The following is a 19,620-nucleotide window of genomic DNA, read 5'->3' on the forward strand; positions in this document are numbered from 1 at the left end:
ATGTGAAGACGACGAAACGCACGGACCACTACAGATTCGAGCTCCCCTGGGGAAGGAACGGACCGCGCCCATTTTATCTGCAACGCGTACATGTTCGAGGGCGAGCCACTTGAGATTATTCTAAAAAGCTCCCAAGGGGGTCAGAGGTCAAAAGCATAAAGCTCAAGATCATGCCAATCTGTATTGAGTGTCGATATCCGGTCAACCAGTTATACAGCACCTACAGCAAGGCCGACGACCGCAGCCTTGGAAAGGGTGTCCGATTGACGCAATGTCCGCGGTGCAAGCGGTTTGCAGACAAGTACGTCGAGCATGACTTTGTTGTGCTCTTTATAGATCTAGTCTTGATTAAGCCACAGGTGAGTCTATCCCATGGACTTTTGCGCGCTTTCCATAGCTGTCGCTGATTCCTAATGCTTGAATGATTTCTAGGTCTACAGACATCTTCTCTTCAATAGATTAGGACGAGAAGATGATCGACTAGATGTATGTCTTCTCTCCCTTTCACTTATGACCCCTGATTCGTTGGGCTGCCCAAAGTCTACGCCTGCAAAATCCGGCAATCCCAGAAAATGCGGGGGAAAAATTGGCTAACAGAAATTCGGTTTCCCAACTTCGCAGCCATCCATTATCCGTCTCGGCATTCTTCTTCTCCTCTTCGACGTCTACTTGACCTGGGCACGAATCGAGAAACAATCACCCATTGTGCCGCCCGCTGGCGCAGCTCCAACTCCCTCATCCTACGAGACCCCCGAGGCAGCGGCGGCGGCAGCTGCTGCTGCTGCGACGACTGTGCCGTTTCTCGCCGAACAATCAATTGTGCTACAATACCTGTTCTTCTTGTTCCTCTGCCTGACTGAATTCCTCACGTTCCATTTCACCATCCGCCTGCTCAGCACATATGTGCTGCGCTATCTACGTCCGAACTCCGTGAGCACCGCGCTCCTCGTGTCGTCTTGCACAAAGCTGTTCCCGATCTTGATGGTAATTTGGGAATACGATATCCCGGCTGCAGCAAAAAGTGTCGGGTGGGCGGTCGTTGTCAATAATATCGAGGCCTTGAAAATACTGCTCGACTGCGGGTACCTGATTGCGGCGGGCCTCACGGCCGCGGGAGCTGCGAGCAGGCTGCTTGTGGGCTGGACGATATTGAGGGCGGCTGGACTCGATGGCGTGGGAATGGGCTCCTTTATGGGCTGGCGAAGCTTTGCCGCCCTGTGGTCAAATATAAAGAACTGGGAAGACTTGGCTACGAGGATCGGGCTGGGATGAACTAAATGTTTGATGTCTGATGTGTTTTTTTGGGGGGAAACTGGAGATCACCCCTTTTTCAGAAGGCATTAGCAGTCTGGGATGGCTTCAGTTGTGCCTGCCACTTAGCGGGTATGCCTCAAAGTGCCATCCTTCTGGCACAAGGCCGCGGAAAAAACCTGATTCTAGATTCGCCTGTCCCGTCGAACAGGTTAATCACCCGATACAGCAGTTGCGGTCGGAAATTTCAAGCCGCCTACCTGTTTACATACTTGCATGACGCATGTACTAGCAGAGCAAATCTCAGGGCGCATCCTGCCGACTTTAATTTTAAGGCGCGCTGAATGCGGAAAACCGAGTCCTAGCATCAGCCGGCTCACCAAGAGGATTTCTCCTCAGCTGCCCTTGGATATTGCGACCGCCTTGCTGAATTCACGAAGGCTGTTAGAATCGCAGCTTCACTGCGGGAAGATGCAAGAGAAATCTCTCATATTGACAAACGCTCAATATACTGTACAAGTAAGCATATACAGAACATAGGAAGAAGAATGTAGAACGAATATAACTAAAGATGGCGGTATGAGTAAGCCGCAAGCATGAAGGATATTTCAAAAAGAGCCATTAATCTTGGGCCCAACAACGCCGTAGAATCTTGCAAGTCTGGTTGGAATCTGAAGTAGCAAAAATAAAGAAATTAAGGCAGTCGCAGTTCTGACTTCTGAACGACCTGCTATTCTTGTTGAACAATGCAGAAAAGTCGACATGTCCGGGGAACTTCGACCGTAGAGCCGCTTCGAAACAAACTATACAGCCTCGACCGCTCGGTACAAACCAATGATGTGATATTAGCCGCAAAGATGGCTTGAAATCAAGTTCTACTGGCCGGCTGTGCTTTAAGTGATGGATAAGGAGCACATAATGCGACCAGAAAACCAATCCGTATCATCACTCATATCCCGATCCCAGTGTTTCTGACTGTCTTGAACCGACATTCCGTCAACACACGGCCGATAGAGTCGCAGGAAAGAGGTACGCCGAGTTCAATGGGCATATTCTGGTCGCAAATCGGCTCGTTTTGGGTTGATAAGGGGATGCCACTGCGCGAAAAAGGTGATTGCTGTCCGAAGGTGAATCATACCATTAGCTTCTAGAGTAATTGACGATTGAGAGCCCGATGTTTCGCCACATATAACTTACCCCACATCAAGTAACAGCTTGCGAAAGAGAGGATGAGTGTGCTTCGCCAGACCCTGTAATGCAAGTCTTGTTAGTTTGATACCCCAAAGAACTTGTTATATTATTGAATGCAGACGAGGTGAGATGCGCAGTGTCTGAGGAATCATAATTGCACATGCAGATAGTTGCGGATATGCTCTAGGGTTTCAATGTATAGGCGCAGGCTTTATAAGTGCAACTGCGCGGTTCAGCAGATCCCAGGGCAAGCTAGGATCCGACGAGCAAGAGGGAGGGGCAGCTATGACGAGATTGATAAAGGAGAGAAAGTGTAGAATCGCGAAATCAGCGGAGCAAAGGGAGGACGACGTACGTTTGGTTTTCTCCCTTGGGAGAAGCAAACCATGCGACGGCACAGATGACGACGGTCACGATGAGTCCGACGAGGATACTCCAACTGTTGTAGAAAGTGCGCGGTCAGTATCGTGGATAGTTTGAACTTTGGCTGCATAAGAATTGCTGTGGCATAGAGGCAGAGAGCTTACCCGTTTGCCATGATGATACTTGTTTGCAAAGAAAGTAATCTCCTTGGAAGATAATATGGCTGAGACAGTAAAATGACTGTCCGTCGTGGCCTGCGGTCTACGGTACGAGCGACGGAGTATGAGTGCTCAGTGGAATAGCTCAAGGTTCCGATATGATCGTGTGTTGGGTTACCCGGCGAACTACCTGGTTTTATCTATGCACCCGGGCGCCGTCCCGATATAACTTCATAAAACTTCGTGTCCAAAGGGCATTCAAGATGATTTGGAAACTTCAAATAAATTACTAATATTATATCACACCAATTTCAAGAGATTCGCCGAACGACAGCGAAGAGGAATTTGGATGGATCACTACGGATAACTTAATTCTCATACTTGAGGCCAGCTTCCATTCTCACAGCGCCATAAATGCCGGCAATGTCTCCCTTCGAGTCCGTGTGTTTCTGGGCTACCGCAAGATGCTCATCGGCGACCTCCACAGCTCGCAATCTACAACCAGATGACTCCGCCAATTCCAATGCATGACCGGCATCCTTTCGGGCCAAATCTACATAAAATAAGGGCTAGATGAATGTTGATCAGCCAGTCAAATAAAATCAACGGAAGACGAAGATATCACTTACCTCCTTTTTATAATAAGCTCCACCTTTCATTCTTTCAGAGTAAGCAGTATAGGGCCCTGGAAACAATAATTCCACAAATTTATGCAGATTATCAACTCCCAGACCTGTCTTCTCAGCAAGCGTATGCCCTTCCGACAGAGCCTCAATCATCTGTAGGATGAAGGTGTTGCCGGTGACCTTCAATAAGGATGCTTTTCCTTGAGACTCGCCTGACAAATCAATCACTGCCCGTCCCATAACTCCAGTGGTATACGGCTTGACTTTTTCAACTTCCGCAGGTGGCCCTGCCAACACGAAAATAAGTTGGCCAGCTTCTGCTATGGGTGCTGCCCCGAATACTGCTCAAATGCATTAGTGATTTAAAAAGCCCGAGGTAAGGGGTTAAATCTCAGCCTCACCTGGGGATGCAACAAATCCGGCACCCTGTTCCACAATAGCTTTTGCCAACTGCTCTGTAGTCTCAGGGTGCACAGTTGAGCAGTCCACGAAAAGCTTGCCCTTCACTTGGCTCTGAAGAGCCGTTTCAATGGTCTCGTTGAGGGCTTTGTCATCGCCGACGCATGTAAATATAATATCAGACTTTGATACCGCCTCCGTGATAGAGGAAGCGACAGCTGATTTTCCCGCTGGGAGTAGCCCGGAGAGCTCCTCAGCACGTTGCTTTGTACGGTTAAAAAGAATGAGGGGCTGGCTCAGGTTTCCTTTGGCGACGAGGTTCTTGCACATGCCCTGCTCCGCAAAAAAATTAACGATGATACCCCAAACATGCACCGAGTCTCAGAGAGAGGGAGGGAGCAAATCAAGCTACGGAATAATATAGGAAGTCAAAAAAAAAAAAAAAAATTAGAGGCAAACGAAAGAATTGCATACCCGCCCCAAATTTCCCACACCAATCCATGCTAATCTGGTGGACATTTTGTAACGCTGTATTGTTGTTCACTTGACTGACCGTCGATACTAAGAAAAAATTACTTCGATGATTGATGCAATAAGAGAAGACGGTCCTTGAGAGATGGATTTTTTATGGAGGTAGGTCTTCTTATTTAAGCGTTGTGATTTGACTTCTTCATGTTTTGACAACAGTCATAACGTTAATCCGCATTGTGCCTGTATAGTATGATAATCTCCGAAGCTCCGATCAGAGTCAGAGTCGGTCAAAGGCGTGGCAGTGTGCAAACGCTGTGAATGAATCATTTAAGGTACCTCTTTGGCGGCAATCTAAAGGTCACTAATGCTTATCGAAGCAAATAGTGGCGGGCAATCTGCGGGAGGTGCGGATAATGCGGAAATCCAGACACTCAATTCACACTATCAGGTAAAGTTACCTGTAGCCTACGTTGAATTTCAGGGTTCATGGGTCCCCGCATTAGTAAATATGCTCTTTTCTGTCATGCCCTAGGGTTTCAGGGATTTCGAAAAGAAAGTCGCAAGGGAAAATCAGATAAACAATTTGTGAATTGCACTGGTACATGATAGGCTACGTATCGGTGATCAATGAAAACAGGTTATACTGCCAAACACAGGCCTATTGCGAATTTATATCCAAATTTTTTAAAGCTTAACACTATAATAAATTTCTCTTGAGTTGATTTAACAATTTTCCAATCTTTTGACCCGAGTTCCACCAAACGATTGCACAGAAGCGTAGTGTACGAATCGATTGTTGACTGCCTCGTTCGTTCCCTCAACAAATCTGATCAGGCTTAAGATGTGGCTGAAGGCAAGGGAACTGTGATGGTCGTGGTTCCATTGGGCGTAAACTCAACGAAGCTCCCAGAGGAGCATATGCCGTTGTAATATACATTTGCATCTGCAACGTGGATTTTAGCATAATGTATCCCGGAAAGTATCCCTGAAACGCCTTACAGCTAATGTCTCTATAAGAACAACCCGAGGCGCAGCAAGTAGGGATCTTGCTGTCGGAAGCACAGATAGATGAAGCTTCCGGCGTCCCAAGATAAGGTTCGAGGCACTGGTACTAGATAGGAAGATCCCCAGTCAGTCGTACGATGGGATTTGAGGTGCGTTGATGTCATACAAGACAGGGAGGAGGCGGAACCATGTTCGTCAATTGAGCGCCTGCAAGGTGGGCCATGAGGCCAGCAACAGTTGCCAGAGAAAGAATAAAAGTCTTCATTGTGGATTTTTTTTCAAAAAGCAACTTCGCTGCTACTCAATTGGATTTTGAGAGATGATTTTGGTCTGCTGAATCAAGTCAATGAGAAGCTTCACTGATTTATATACACGTCTTGCACCCTCCAGATAGTATGAGGGAGTATTGTTGTGCTCATTCATGGCTCCAAATTAAGACCGCCAGGGCCAGAATAACACATTCCATGGTCGAGATTCCACTAGAATCGTCTGCCAATTCAATTGAGCAAAGAATACGAGAAACGATGGCTGGCTGAAAGGCTATGCCTCCAATCATTAGGCCCCTGATGGTTGAAGGTTTCCTTTTTTCCCATGCACGGCGGGGTTGCCTTGTCCCAACAACATGAGGGGGCTGAACGTGTGTCAGTTAAATGGAGGTCTTATTTCCTTGGTTATATGGAGCTGTTGTATCACCCCCCTTTCAAGGAGGAACGGATTCGCAAAGACAAATTGGCTAGTATTGGGACCTTGTACGATGAGAATGGGCCTCTGTACAGGGACGGCAGTGAACGGACGTCGATCCCACGCGATTCAAGCGTTCCCGTAGAGCAGCCACAGTGCAAGTCTGCCTATTGCCATAGTGTTGTGACGGTTCCAAATGAGGTAATGCCCCCAACCTGGACAGGAGGACCTGCAGGTCGCCACCAGAAGTTTTGGCGAGTAGCATCGCTCAATACACGAGCTGCTCCTGTAGGACCAAAGTAACTCAACGGTTCAAAGCGCAGCTTAACACGTGTTAGACGGGGGCAAGATCCGGATAATTGCCTCTGAAAAGCAATGACGCCAAAGAGGACCGAGCCAGATTTCGTAGACCAGAGAGCTCCCTTTGCATGCTCCCAAGCTTAGCATCGCATAAGAGCATTGCATGACGTGAGGAACGTGGAAAGTCAGCACAGGGCGCGGATTCGAGACCAATATTATGCGGGGACAGGCCTGAGGTGGTAGGGGGTAAAAAAGCATCGTTGTACTCCGTATGCACAGCGGCTCGACTGCGACTGGAACCTTCACACCGCTTCAAGCCTCGAATATTTTCGAGCGATGTTACCAAGGCTGAGTTCGATTGCCTGTCACCGTCATCATAATCATCATAATCATCATCATCATTATCCTCATCCCGGCCGCATAACGATCAAAGAATCTTGGACCCCAAAAGACTGCCCCCAACGCCGATAGCCGCTCGTATATGGATGCGAAAGTCGAATGTTACGGTCCTGCGTCCGAGGTCCTACCCGGAAGGTTCGGAAGACCAGGCACAGAAGCGGTTCGTTCAATTACACATTTGTTGTCTCGCATTTCGGGCTTGGCAAAAATAATTGTGGGAAAGTACGTAGTATACACAAAATGCCAGAGTACGGCGCCGGAGGTGGGGCAGGTTGGGCGATGATGCATATATGTACTGTGTACATAATAATTATGATAACAAGATGAACACAGTACATACAGCGATTCTGTAACAGAGTACTCCGTAACGCAAATTACTTGCATGCTCTATATTTACCTTGAGATCTGTAAATCAAAACGGAAATGAGAAAAAATGAAAGTGAATGACTATCTCATGGTATGGGACAGTGCCTCACCTACCAACAGACTTTCCAACGTATAAGCTTTGTCTCCGTAATTGATGCTACACAGGTAGCCAACTAGCTAAGCATACAAGCCTTGTCACCGTCCTTCCGACGTATTTCTTAGGTAAGGTAGCTAGAAATATCCTGTAATAGAACAACCCTTATCTTTACAGCTATTGTTCAGTCAGGCTGTATAAAACTAGGCAGGATGAACTAATATGATATTGTAATCCTGATGGCCATTGAGAATGATGGAGATTTGTGTACGGCGTATAATACAGAACACCTATTTTTGGAAACCCTTACAAATTGTAGATTAAGATCCATGACAGAAATACGGAGGGTGTCTTTACACAAAACATAGCCATCTACCTAGTACCTTGGTTATTCATCTCTGCTACTGCGTAGTGCTTTTATGTTGCTGTCCAATCTCTGGCTTTCTTCCGTTTACTTCCGCTACAGTCAGATTTGTGTACCGCCAAATTTGCATAATTAGCCGAGCATAACTACTTACTCCCCCTCGTACCTAGGCAACGTTCAGGGCATCCGAAGTTTACCCCCGGGACAGGAAAGGATGATGTTGTGCAGATGAACTAAGCCAATAAGAAAAATCAAGCGAGCCAAGGTGATACGCTAATTGGACGAAAATCGACGATCCCCCTTTTTACCCTTGTTGCGGGTGCCTTGAAAAGGGTTCCGAACCCTCGATCTAATCTGCCCAGGGACCGACGCCGTCCGGAGGCTCAGTGCCTGGTTCCGTAGCGGAAAAGGGGTTTCGTTTTCTCCGGAGGACCAGATTTCCGGTTGAGAATATCTTTTATATCGCTCATGAGAATCGATGATCCGATCGATCTGGCTATGAGATGGGAACCGTCTGTCCTATAGATAGAGCATGAGGAAGGCAGAGAGGAATGCGTAATCCAACCAGCGGAGTCGGACTCGTGGACTCCCCGTTGTCGGCGATTTCCATTCTCGTGACAATGATTGTAAACACAACTGGAGGTCAACCACGGTAGGAAGAGATGCCCGAACACTTCACCAAGTTTTGAAAGGTTTCCTGTCCTGTTTGTCCTGCCCGTTGAGCCATTTTTCTCTTTTGTTTCCTTGTTCAGCGTATAGAACGGCTTACGTATAGGCGCTTTAAACCCCCTGATGTCTTCCTATGGGCCGTCAATGAGCAACCGGCTGCAATTATACGAGTAGAACCGTCCCGTCTCCCCGATGGGAAGAATACCCCTGGCACGTGGTGACGCACTCAGAGAGGGAGATTAGGGCTTAGCTGTTGATCTCCGAGATATTTCAAGGGGCTCTCCACACAGGGTCCACTTTCATCTCCCCTCGGTCTCTCCTAGATCAGGAACCCTCTCCTGACTTTCCCTATTTTGTTCCGCTTGACTGTCGATCCAAAAAACCGTCTTCTTGTCTGTCAATGCCTCCCCGCTTCTCAAACCCAATGATCGCCGTTTCTGTTACGTTTCAACCTGTTGGTTTCCGTCTCGCTTGACAACATGACATTGACCTGCGTCATTGAAACTTTGCACTCTGCCCGAACGTCACTGGATGCCATGTTCGTGTGGGTGGGCCGCATTGGGTATAAGGATCCATCATTCACCCTTCTGAGAATGGACTGTTCACCCCTCATCACTCGTTCTTTCAAAGGATTATCTTGTATAATCTTTCCTTCGTTGTCAAAATGAAATACGTTCTCGCTCCTCTCGTTTTTGGACTTGGTGCCTCAGCCGCCGCCTTGAAGCGCGCCGATCAGTGCTGCTTCACCCTGACGGCCTCGGGCGGTAAAAACGGCACCGTCGGCCAGCTGAGCGATGGCCAGAACCGCATTGGTGGCCCTTATTCCCCTGCCAACTACTGCCTCGACAACGGTGGTATCACGGACAGCAACCACCGTGGATGCATCTTGACCCCTCCCACCACTCAGTTCCAATGTGACGAGGGTGCTAAGCCCACTGGTGGCTTCGCTGTCGGCAGCAACGGCCAGCTCACCCACGATGGCAGCCAGAAGTTCTATGCCTGCGGCACTGGTGACAATGGCGCATACAACATCTACACCTCGCCTGTCGAGAACCAGAAGGACTGCACTGAGATCTCTTTGACCGCCAGCGGCTGCGGTGCGCAGGGCAACACCACTTCTTCGGCTCCCACTCAGGCTTCTACTCCTGCCTCGAGCGCCTCTTCGATCGTTTCGTCTGCCAGCAGCAGCAGCAGCATCCAGACTTCTCCCGCTCCTTCTCAACCTGCTAGCTCCCAGCCTGCCGGTTCTCAACCCCCGAGCGGGCCCTCCACTTCTACCATCTATTCCACTTCAGTTGTAACTATCACCAGCTGCGGCCCCGAAGTCACCAGCTGCCCTGCTGGCTCGGCTCCTGGTCCCAGTTCGAGCGTGCCTGTGACCGAGAGCTCCGTGCCCCAGTCTTCTGCTCCTACTGGTCAGCCCAGCTCTGCCCCTAGCCAAGCTCCTTCAAGCTCTGCCCCGGCTTCTGTTCCCCAGAGCTCTGTCCCTGCGTCTAGCCAGGCTCCCTCGAGCTCCGCTCCTGTCTCTGTTCCCCAGAGCTCTGTCCCTGCGTCCAGCCAAGCTCCTTCAAGCTCTGCCCCGGCTTCTGTCCCTCAGAGCTCTGCTCCCGCATCTAGCCAGGCTCCCTCGAGCTCTGCTCCCGCCTCTGTCCCTCAGAGCTCTGCTCCGGCATCCACTCCTTCCAGCCAGGCCAGCACTGCGCAGAGCTCTACCCCCGCTCCTTCATCCACTCAGCCCAGTTCCACCCAGCCTCAGAGCTCTTCCACGGTGCCCACCTCTTCAGCGCCCTCTAGCTCTGGCAGCGGCTGCCCGACCGACCTGAATGGCAACTACCAGTACCCTCACCTGATCGTGTACACCTCCAACAAGGACCAGAACAAGGCCTCCGGAACCCAGTACAACGGCGAGGTCAACTCTGAGATCTCTACCATCTTCAACTTTGACATCCCTCAATCCTACGAGGGCAAGACTTGCTCGCTCATGTTCCTCTTCCCTCAGCAGAGCCAGCTTGAGACCTCCAGCTACAACTTCACCGGCTCTGGAAGCATCGACTTTGCTCAGCTGAGCAGCCCCGCCACCCAGTCCACCACCTATGCCAACGCCCCTGGCGTGCAGACCGACTTTGGCGCCAAGAACGTCAGCCCTGGCAACAGCTACCCCATTACTTCCTTCCCTTGCCCGGCTGGCCAGGCTCTTACTTACGAGGCCAAGCTCGCTAGCGGCGACCTCTCTCTCAGCTACTTCGAGGACTGGAACCCCAGCCCCATTGGTCTCTTCATCCGCCAGTGCTAAATCGCTCATTCGGCGACTTAAACACACGAGACGCGGTTTCTTCACTCATTCGATACCATGAACGCACTTTGGTCTTCGCTTTCGTTAAACAAACTGCTCTCCTTTCTTTTTTTTCTTTTTCCCTTTCTATTGAGCTTCCGAACGGATGCTCATAATGATTACTATGTATCAATACGAGAAACTTTTTTCTCGGACGAGTTTCCTTGGGAAATTTTTATTCCTTAATCAAATAAAAGGTGTTCCTCAGGCTGGGAATATGGCAAATAGGGAACCGGGCCTGGTGCAATAAATTGGAATATCTACGCAATAGTAAATACTAATTTTACTACAATTTTATCACAAAATCAATTATCGATTTCATAATTATTATTTTCATTTTCATTTATTGTATTTTTCTACTTGCCGGTTTGTCAATACCTCAATACAATACCCTCTGGTCTGGTCCCCAAAAAGCTCTTCAATGTTTTCCCACTTTGACCTGCGTTTTGTGTGTTGTGTGTGGTGTGTGCGTGGGGACTTGGCGCGCGCGGGTCGCGGGTCGGAGTAATTTTTGGGGTCCCTTGCCGTCGTACTGCCTACCTTAGGTACCTTACGCAAGTCTCGTTACGTGTACCTACCCCACCGCCAGCCCGCAGTTTCTCAACAGTCACAGACCCTCACAACATTTAACCCGTGCTGTAAGTTAACTACCTATAGCAGGGGTCCCTTTTTCCGCGCCAACGCGCCGCTTTGGCTTCTCCCGCCTGGGGCTAGTAAAATACTAGGGAGGCATGCGCGGACCCTTTTGACCTACAGTAGGTATGGTAGATTATCTTATAGCCGCGCTAGGTGGGCACCGTGCCTGCGGCCTGCCTTGACTACCTTGCTGTAACGACACAAAGAAAAGAAGAAAAAAAAGAAAAAGAAAAGAAAAGGCACATTTGATAAATGAAGCAATTGGCAGCCGATTCAAGAATAATGTGTAGAGGGATCGTATGCAGATGTCTAAGGTATGGCGTTCCACGGAACTAATTACTTGGTAGGTAATGTACCGGCTACAGTCACTCACCACATCCGCAATGTCACAAAGTAGGCGTGGTAAGGTAATCGGAAAGAAAAAGCAATCACATTATTGTGGAAGATAGCAAAGCCAGTCGCTCGGTGTTTTTCCGGTTTCATGAAATACTTTTAGAAAAAAAAAGGAAAAATAGAAAATAAATGAGTATGAATAAAATAAAGTAAAAATAAAAAGTAACGCTGAACATGCTTTTCATCTGCAGAAATATTTACGCGTCATGCAGAATATTCATGGACCATTCCAGTTAACAATTCCAGCATTAAAGCATGCTATGGTAACATATGAGTAGAGTGCAGACGGGCAAGGAAGAACAGACACCCCTCATTAGAACTTCCATGAAGTATTGATGTTTACTTTCCAAGTTGTGGGGGAGCTCCATTGGGGCGTAATGGCGGCCCACGACCCGCGTTCTATGGCATTGCGATGAAGCCTGTGCCGCTGGCTTGCGTCTTGAAAAGCAAAGATGCGGAAAATTAACGAATGCACAACTAAATGGCCCCCACAGTCCGAGCTGCTCGTCAGACTTGAAGGAAAAAGAAAAAAGAAAGGGGGCGATTCAGTGTCCGTCGTTACATGTGTAGGCATGCTGGAAGCAATGCTACCATTCCATTGCGTGGGATCCGTGCAGGAGAGAAAGAGAGAGAGAGAGAGAGAGAGAGAGAGAGAGAGAGAGAGAGAGAGCGCCACATAGAGCGAGCATGGTGGGATCGCAAAAGAAATTGATTGTGAACGGGAAAATCAGAAAGCTGTGGTGTTACAATACAACATGCTCTCTTGTGGCGGCGGTCGGATATTGCGTCGCAAAAAGCATGGTTATCCCTTGTGCGAATGACAGCACAAGCCAAAATACCCACAGAGGGACGGGATACTCGAAAGTTCAGTCCTCGTCCAGCGCATCAAGCCAAGCGGCTTGAGCACCCGGGTCAGCTTGTCGAGCGTTGAGAAGAGACGCAAAAGCGTAAATCTGGCGGCGCCGACTTTTCACAACATCGCTCGAGTAATATGAGCTGGCTTGCGCCTCATTTAAGAAACTGTTGCAACACGTCATCGGATATACCACGACTCGCCTGGGTTAAGTGATTGGGGGGCTTTTTCTTCTCTTTTCGTCCGCCCTATTCCGGATCATGGAGAAGGTCCTGGACTCCTTCCCAGACTTGGCCGCCACATTTCTTGGCTCTCTGGAAGGCGAGCCGTGCCTTGCCCAGCTCTCTTTGTCTTTTAGCCAGATTGTTCTCCCGTTCTCTGCGATGGTCTTGAAGGCTCGGCTTGAATGCCATAGTTTCCGCATCATTGTCATCCTCATGATCGTCAGATTCTGGAAATTGCTCACTTGGCAAATCTAGTACGTATAAGTCGGCCATTCTCAGCGCGACCATCCCTCGAAGTTGCCATAGAGAAGAAGTATCTGAATATGGCGGAGATAAAAGAAGCTCCTCTAGGCGAGTAACAAGCTCCTCATATCTTCTCAGACAAGAAATCACCATTTCTCGGCTTATTGACTGATCTGAGGTATCTTTGTCGTCTACTCTTCCTTCGTCATATTCGTCGTCGTCGTTTTTCCATTCTTCTCGGTGGAGCCTTTGTGTCGATTTGAATGGCTCCTCGATTTGGAATACCCAAAGTCCAAACATTGCTGGGTAAAAGTCGATTGAGCTGACGGAATGTGGTCTTTGTTTACGAAAAGGGTGCTGGAGAATGAGCCGCTCATAGTATTCTCTGGCTTGGTCGAATCCAGCAGAGCTGAAGAAGTGCTGCACTGCATCAGCTTCGTCGTTTGGATCGGAAGAATGTAGAGTCTCGTCTGCATTGTGTGTAGACTCGTTAGAGTTCTTTGCGGAGATCTGCATTGGTTTCCGAAATAGTATTTCTGCCCCCAGCCCCCATCTGCCTTGAGCTCTAATATCAATCTCATCTCCTCGAAGCTCCATACGAAGCAGCATGCCCCATGCTCTTCCAGCGCGCACAAAATCTCCCTCGAGTAAGCACCGGTGCATAATTGCAATAAGCACGGCTAAATGACGCCTGCGCAGTCTGGTTCCAGGCTGCAATACAGCGTCTGGAACGACCTTGGCAGAGGATGTGTTGGCCACATATAGCGGCGGATTCAAGGCCGCCAAGTCTTCTTGAATATTGTCTTCAGCATTGCCGACGTTTGATGGTGCAGGCCCATGGGGAAAGCCACCTCCAGGGAGATCGTCTTCGTACGAGTGACCAGCGAGACGATATTGGCTGGCATCAGCGGCAGAGAGATGTGCACTTGAGGCCGCCGTAGATAATGCTCTTGTGCCATCTTTCCCCAAAGGCTCGCCATCCGCATCACTTTCGTCGCTCTGACGTCCATCATCACCATCCTCCTCATCAGAGGCGCCTCTGGCGTCTCTTTTCCGTTTCTTGAGTTTCTTCAACTGATGTGTCCTGAACGTTTCAGGATGCTGTACACCAGTCAGGGGCAATGCAAACAGCGATGGTGCCATTGCTTCATTTGTGGAGGTAGATTAATAATATATCAATGATTCTTGATGTTCGCGTAGACTCAGTAATAGGTCACATGTGACGCAAACTGCTGTGCTACTAAGCCAAGAAAAACAAGATACAAATAAGCAAAACGGCTGGATCTGGCTTCTTCTTTTTTTTCCCAAGTTAAGCTATGGGGAGTTGAGGCGGCTGGTCGGATCTAAAAGTGGACAACCCCTCCGTGAACAGCCGGGTCAATGTCCGGGCATCAGAGAAGAACTACTGCTTCACAGGTAGAGGAAAAAGCGCTCGAAATTTTACAGATCCCATTGAAAGACACTTTGAAATGACTCAGTCTTAAATCTTCAATATGTAAAGCGAGTGGCGTCGATACCTTTGTTCAGTGCCTTTTCTCGTGGAATTATTAAAGACGATTATGTTGCTGAGAAGGGGATTTTGCATGTGCGGATGAAGATATCATTACGTTTGGAGTTTTAAACCAAGCGCGTAGGAAGAGCCGGATAGGGCCAGAGCGGTCCAATCGTCGGCGTTACACCATCACTCTTTCCGTACACTCTTTGATAAGACAAACTGTAGCCCTTTCGTCAGGCATTTTGCATCTACTCTACCACTTGAAACCTTGAGCATTTTTCTAAGAAGCTTCCGTAGAAATAATCTGCTCTAAAGGCTCTTGCGCTGGTTGCGCATCTGTAATTCATCGCTCTCCTTTGGGCTCACTCCCTTTAATGCTAATGCTATTGCTCTACGTCTTTGTTGTGTCGGACAGACAGTAGAGCCTCCCCGGAGGACCTTGGCTGAGTGAGAGATAATTCCCTTGGTTGTTCACACCCGCAGACTCATCTCACGTAAACTCAAGTCCATCTTCCCCATCAACGCCGCACATTTCTCCCTCTTGTTGTAACTTGTCGCTGTTCAGAGACAGCTTGCACATTGCAAATCGTTGTTGGATAAAAATAATTTGCGTCCACAGTGCTTTCTGAGTTCTCCCCGTCGGTGTTCCTTTTCGGGCTTGTCCTCAGTGAAGTACATCATCAGTCTACTCTTCTTTACCGCCCCCGCCTTACGTTGGGCTTCCGTCTCCAAGCCAACATCGCTTTAGGTGCCTTTCAACGCTCACGCGTCTCTGCTCTGGTCAGTCATTTAGCGTGATTTATAGGTTGTTTCTTCGATCCTGGAGACGTTCGGCCCAGTGACTCAGCTGGGACCGTCTTCCTGCGATCCCAAACTTTGAAGCCTGCCTTGTGTTCTGCAGATGTGACCCTCTTGGAGCTCCTGTTGCTGACTTTCACAGTCTCTCTTTCTCAGTGTTTTAACGGAGTTTCACGGTTTTCATTTGAACTTGCACTGCCAACCTGAAATTATTGTTCGGTGGCGTCCTTGGACACATGATGGTCTTCCCAGGCTAAAGATCATCACAACTAGCAGAACAAAGAATCGACAAAAGATCGCAGACAACAGGCGCGATGGGACAGGCTTCTTCCTCACAACGCGAGGACTTGCTGCGAAGGGCCTCCCGGCTGGACGCCAGCTCAACTCGTGACAGGGACATGGAGGGAAATGATATCAGTAGAAGAGCCACCCATCAGTCGTCAGGGATACATTCAAGCTGGAATGGATCTAGACGTGAATACGCAGACTCTGCCATGGACTCAGATGTTGGAGCAGTGATGGAAAGCTGGAGGAACGAGCGACCGGCCTCGCCTTCGGGAACAGAACAGAACGCCGAACTTTTATCCCTCCCGTCTTTCATGGCCTCTCCCTCGTCTCCCATGGAGGACGTGGAGATGCCTGATGCCGATAACATATCCTCTCCAAATCCATCTATCGCTGCTCGAAGCTCCTATCTTTCCCGTTTGTCAGACAGGGTCGCACCTCGTTACCTTGGTTTGTCCCGAGACGATACAGACACTGGCCGACAACGAACAATACGAAGAAGATTGTCTGAAAGACTCAGCTTTTCGCCACAAAATCAGGAGCAGCCAGTGGAATCGAGTCGCAGGCTTCCGCCCTTGTCCTCCTTGTCCTCTCGCGTTTCTTCGTCCCCCTTGTTGAGAAGACGCCGACAACCCACTCCTGGTGCTAGAGTTCCTTCCGCCAGCCCAGGGCCTCTCGAAACTCTTTCACCTTGGAGAGGTAGCTCACACCCTCCTGATTTCAGTTCCTCCGCGAATGAAGTGCCCTCTTCCATAAATAGAGCTTCCAGAAGATCATCGCGTCTTATGAGGCTGCGGGAAACTTTGTCGATGCCCTTTCCGACACTGTTCCCTAGTAGCAACACCACAGCCTCTCGTGGAACCGGAAGCAACAATGGGTTGGCACCACCGAGGTTCGGTTCTAACGAGCATTCCCTCTCGCCAGTACCACAATTACCCCTGCCAGATTTTGAGCTGGACGACGCCGGTGGGCTTTTACGCGATCCTCTGTTCCAGACGCCAGAAGAAGACCACACATTTGCTGCACCCGATGATCAGGAAAGTGGACCGACCAGGAATGAACGAGAGATTCGAAGCCTGCCGGAAGTCCTGCGCCGAAGACGTTCTCGAGCCCGACCAGGAGAGGATCAAGCCGCCATGCTGACAAGACTCCTTTCTGTTGCTGCTGCGGCGACCGCCGCATCTCTTATGGGTCATCGCGATCGCAATGTTCTCAATGCCCAAGGGATCAATGCTGAAGGCGCTGAAGGCAGTTTCGAAGAGTTTTTGCAAGACATTCAGAATGGAAGGTTGACTTCTGCACTGCGAAATAGCGGTTCCGATTCCCCCGGCCGTGCAGACGGACCTTCTCCGGACATACCCCCTACCCCTTTCAATTTCATTCGCATGTTCCGCTTTCCTAGTGTCACTGGCACGCAAGGCAGTAATAGAGCACCCACGGCGGGACAAAACGCACCGGCGAACTTTGGTCCGCAGGATCAGCAGAATGGGCAAGCAGGGTCTGAGAATGGGAATGGAGATGGGAGACAGAATGCCGGCATGGTACCCGTCATCATTGTTGGCATTCGATCCGTCCTTCCTGGGCCCGAGGAGGGAAACATGACGCCTCCCTTTATGGACACCTTATCAGAGTTGACAGCGCCGGCGAGACCACAAAGGCCGGAGAACGACGGCGACGTGCCAAGACGGTCCGATGGCAGATCAATATTCGGACATCGCCGACGGGCTTCCATGGGTGGCTTAGGAACATTCCCCTCAAATTATGACAGCCAGCGCTCTCCCGAACCTCGTCGGCCGAGATCAGGTGCGAGGCCGGGTGATCCATTTACATCGTCACCCCCGCCACTGTCGTCGGACACCACTACGGGCTCCGGACGGTCATCAACTTTTGATACTGAAGACGGTCATACCTCTTCAAGAAGTCGCCTTCTGAGCAGACGCTCTTCTACCCCGGCAGCAAGTTTGGCCCATAACCCCTCTCCATCGCGACAGATTGGATCCACGGAAGCTTTGAATCAAACCCGGTCTGACGATGGTGCGCAAAGTCCCCACTCTGGATCAACAACAGCGCGCCAGCGTGGTCTCGGCGATTCTGATCATGTCCGCCACCGTGAACTGGGCTCTGGAGCTACACGGCGAAATGGGGTAGTTGAACCTGACAGCGGTCGAGGGCCCGAAAGTCCGAGAAGCTGGATCATTTACGTACTTGGAGGTAGCTATCCGGAGGGGCATCCGATTCTCACGACGCCTAGTTTATTCACCGATGTAAGCCTTTTCAAGCTTTAGTTAACATTCTTCATACCCGTCACTCTCAGCCTCCAGGGGGCAACGATCAAAATATTTCCTGAGTGAGCTCTAACAACTTTACAGAATCCCACCTACGAGGACATGCTTATGCTCTCATCCCTGCTCGGGCCAGCGAAGCCGCCTGTTGCTAGTAGAGAAGCTGTGGCTTCTGCACCAGGAGTTTATCGGGTTGCAAATGATGCGGGCTTGTTGGTTGCAGTATCGGTCAATGGCACCGACAGGATTGAGATCGCGCCTGGAGAAAGATGTCTTGTGTGCTTGTGTGATTACGAGGCGAATGAAGAATTACGGCAATTGACCAAATGCAGCCATCTTTACCATAAGGAATGCATTGATCAGGTAAGTCATTCCTACCTAGGTAAAATGACCGAAGGACGCACTGTTAACTCTGTCTCCTCGACAGTGGCTGACAACTGGACGAAATTCCTGTCCTCTGTGTCGTGGACAAGGCGTCGAGGACTCGCTCTCCTCTGCCCAAGCCGGACAGTCACAACCGGTTGTGCCAACGAGCCAACCGTCTTCAACTTAAAGCGACATAGCATCGATGACTGAATTGCCATGATTCCAATATCGACAGGGTTCTTTCAATGCGCTTCGACATTACAATTATGATATGGATTCAACTACTCAATCCTCGGCGAACAGAGGTTCACATTCTCACTATCTTACGAAATTCTCTTCGGTCTGTCCAACTTTTCAGCTGGCGTAAGGAAGATATATTGTGTTCTCCAACTTCGTCGAGGTCTACTATTTCTATGCGGCGATCGACGATCAAGGTTTTCCCGTCGATTTATTACTCTTTTTTACCATTCAACGGTGTGGGTTTCGGAGTTCTTCTTTATTATTTCGTGTGGCGCCAGGGAATTTGAATGGACCGGAGGCCATGGCGAACCGTCCTTTACTGGTAGATACGCCCATCAGTTAAATATTCTGAGCGAACTTAGGTACAAAGATTCAGTGCATTAAATAGCCACATTCAGTGTTTCATACTACTTTGTGTTTAATGATCCATGGTTACTCGTTGTAAACCATGGCAGAACAATGCGAATAATTGCTTTATAAAAGATTTGAAAATTTTAGGGTTATGGCCGGGTCTTTTGAGTCTCTACGAAAAAAACCCTTGTTTCCGGCAAAGGTTCAGTTCTGTAAATGAATGAAGAGGCTATCATGAATCTAACCAAACATTGTGGCCATTGGATTTTCTGAAGGCTCTTCAGTGTAGGTAAGCGTACCTATGAGAATGGTGCGGGTGCGTTACAGAGCCTGCTCAGCCGATGCGATTCCTTTGATTGCGTATCGCAAGTTACGGTAGCCTTCAAACCGGTACTCTCTGGCAACACTCATTCTCGTCACTGCTTCACGCAAGCCACACTTGATTATGAGCATGATATGTTATAAGTTTCTTGGGGTTCTCAAGGAACTCATCAAGATGCAGATACGGGATACAGACGTGGAAAGGCCTGAGACATCATGCACTGGGGTCGAAGCACAACATCGGGACAGTCGGGACGCAGGGATGGAGCATTGTCGGCCCCGATAAAAACTGGGGCCCATAGTTGGGAAGAGGTCTCCCTCCGTCTTGTATTCGCCAAAACCCATCGGACCATATCCCCGTCTTGGTCCCTACAAAGCAGACTACTGCAATAATGTCAACACACGGCATCCCCGAGGCTGCTACAGACAGCACAACAGATCGATGCCGCAGCATCAAGGCCGGC

The 19,620-nt window shown here is 49.4% G+C and overlaps 6 protein-coding genes across 6 annotated transcripts; 3 read left to right on the forward strand and 3 right to left on the reverse strand.

Moving 5' to 3' along the window:
• Positions 1 to 170: 170 nt before the first annotated feature.
• L228DRAFT_280633 (Arv1-like protein) lies at positions 171 to 1,272 on the forward strand (the record flags this gene model as incomplete). The annotated part of the gene is made up of 3 exons (XM_018335804.1): positions 171 to 359; positions 433 to 486; positions 622 to 1,272. The coding sequence occupies 3 exons, from the start codon at positions 171 to 173 to the stop codon at positions 1,270 to 1,272; spliced, it is 894 nt and encodes a 297-aa protein (XP_018190947.1).
• Positions 1,273 to 3,219: 1,947 nt separating this feature from the next.
• On the reverse strand, positions 3,220 to 4,507 carry L228DRAFT_255181 (6-phosphogluconate dehydrogenase; the record flags this gene model as incomplete). The annotated part of the gene is made up of 4 exons (XM_018333872.1): positions 3,220 to 3,532; positions 3,593 to 3,930; positions 3,991 to 4,321; positions 4,463 to 4,507. 4 exons carry the CDS (start codon positions 4,505 to 4,507, stop codon positions 3,332 to 3,334), a joined length of 915 nt encoding a protein of 304 aa, XP_018190948.1. The 3' UTR covers positions 3,220 to 3,331.
• Positions 4,508 to 5,114: 607 nt separating this feature from the next.
• On the reverse strand, positions 5,115 to 5,901 carry L228DRAFT_244223 (hypothetical protein). The gene is made up of 3 exons (XM_018331870.1): positions 5,631 to 5,901; positions 5,459 to 5,570; positions 5,115 to 5,402 (listed from the first exon to the last, which is right to left on the reverse strand). Exons 1-3 carry the CDS (start codon positions 5,727 to 5,729, stop codon positions 5,296 to 5,298), a joined length of 318 nt encoding a protein of 105 aa, XP_018190949.1. The 5' UTR covers positions 5,730 to 5,901; the 3' UTR covers positions 5,115 to 5,295.
• A 3,100-nt stretch (positions 5,902 to 9,001) lies between these two features.
• On the forward strand, positions 9,002 to 10,630 carry L228DRAFT_265864 (hypothetical protein; the record flags this gene model as incomplete). The annotated part of the gene is made up of 1 exon (XM_018334773.1): positions 9,002 to 10,630. The coding sequence occupies one exon, from the start codon at positions 9,002 to 9,004 to the stop codon at positions 10,628 to 10,630; it is 1,629 nt and encodes a 542-aa protein (XP_018190950.1).
• Positions 10,631 to 12,314: 1,684 nt separating this feature from the next.
• Positions 12,315 to 14,564, reverse strand: L228DRAFT_244226 (hypothetical protein). The gene has a single exon (XM_018331871.1). It carries the CDS (start codon positions 14,159 to 14,161, stop codon positions 12,800 to 12,802), a length of 1,362 nt encoding a protein of 453 aa, XP_018190951.1. The 5' UTR covers positions 14,162 to 14,564; the 3' UTR covers positions 12,315 to 12,799.
• Positions 14,565 to 15,625: 1,061 nt separating this feature from the next.
• On the forward strand, positions 15,626 to 18,431 carry L228DRAFT_265866 (hypothetical protein; the record flags this gene model as incomplete). The annotated part of the gene is made up of 3 exons (XM_018334774.1): positions 15,626 to 17,860; positions 17,966 to 18,241; positions 18,306 to 18,431. The coding sequence occupies 3 exons, from the start codon at positions 15,626 to 15,628 to the stop codon at positions 18,429 to 18,431; spliced, it is 2,637 nt and encodes an 878-aa protein (XP_018190952.1).
• Between the last annotated feature and the right edge of the window lie 1,189 nt (positions 18,432 to 19,620).

The sequence above is a fragment of the Xylona heveae genome (assembly GCF_001619985.1).
Source record: "Xylona heveae TC161 unplaced genomic scaffold L228scaffold_2, whole genome shotgun sequence".
Lineage (NCBI taxonomy): Eukaryota > Fungi > Ascomycota > Xylonomycetes > Xylonales > Xylonaceae > Xylona > Xylona heveae.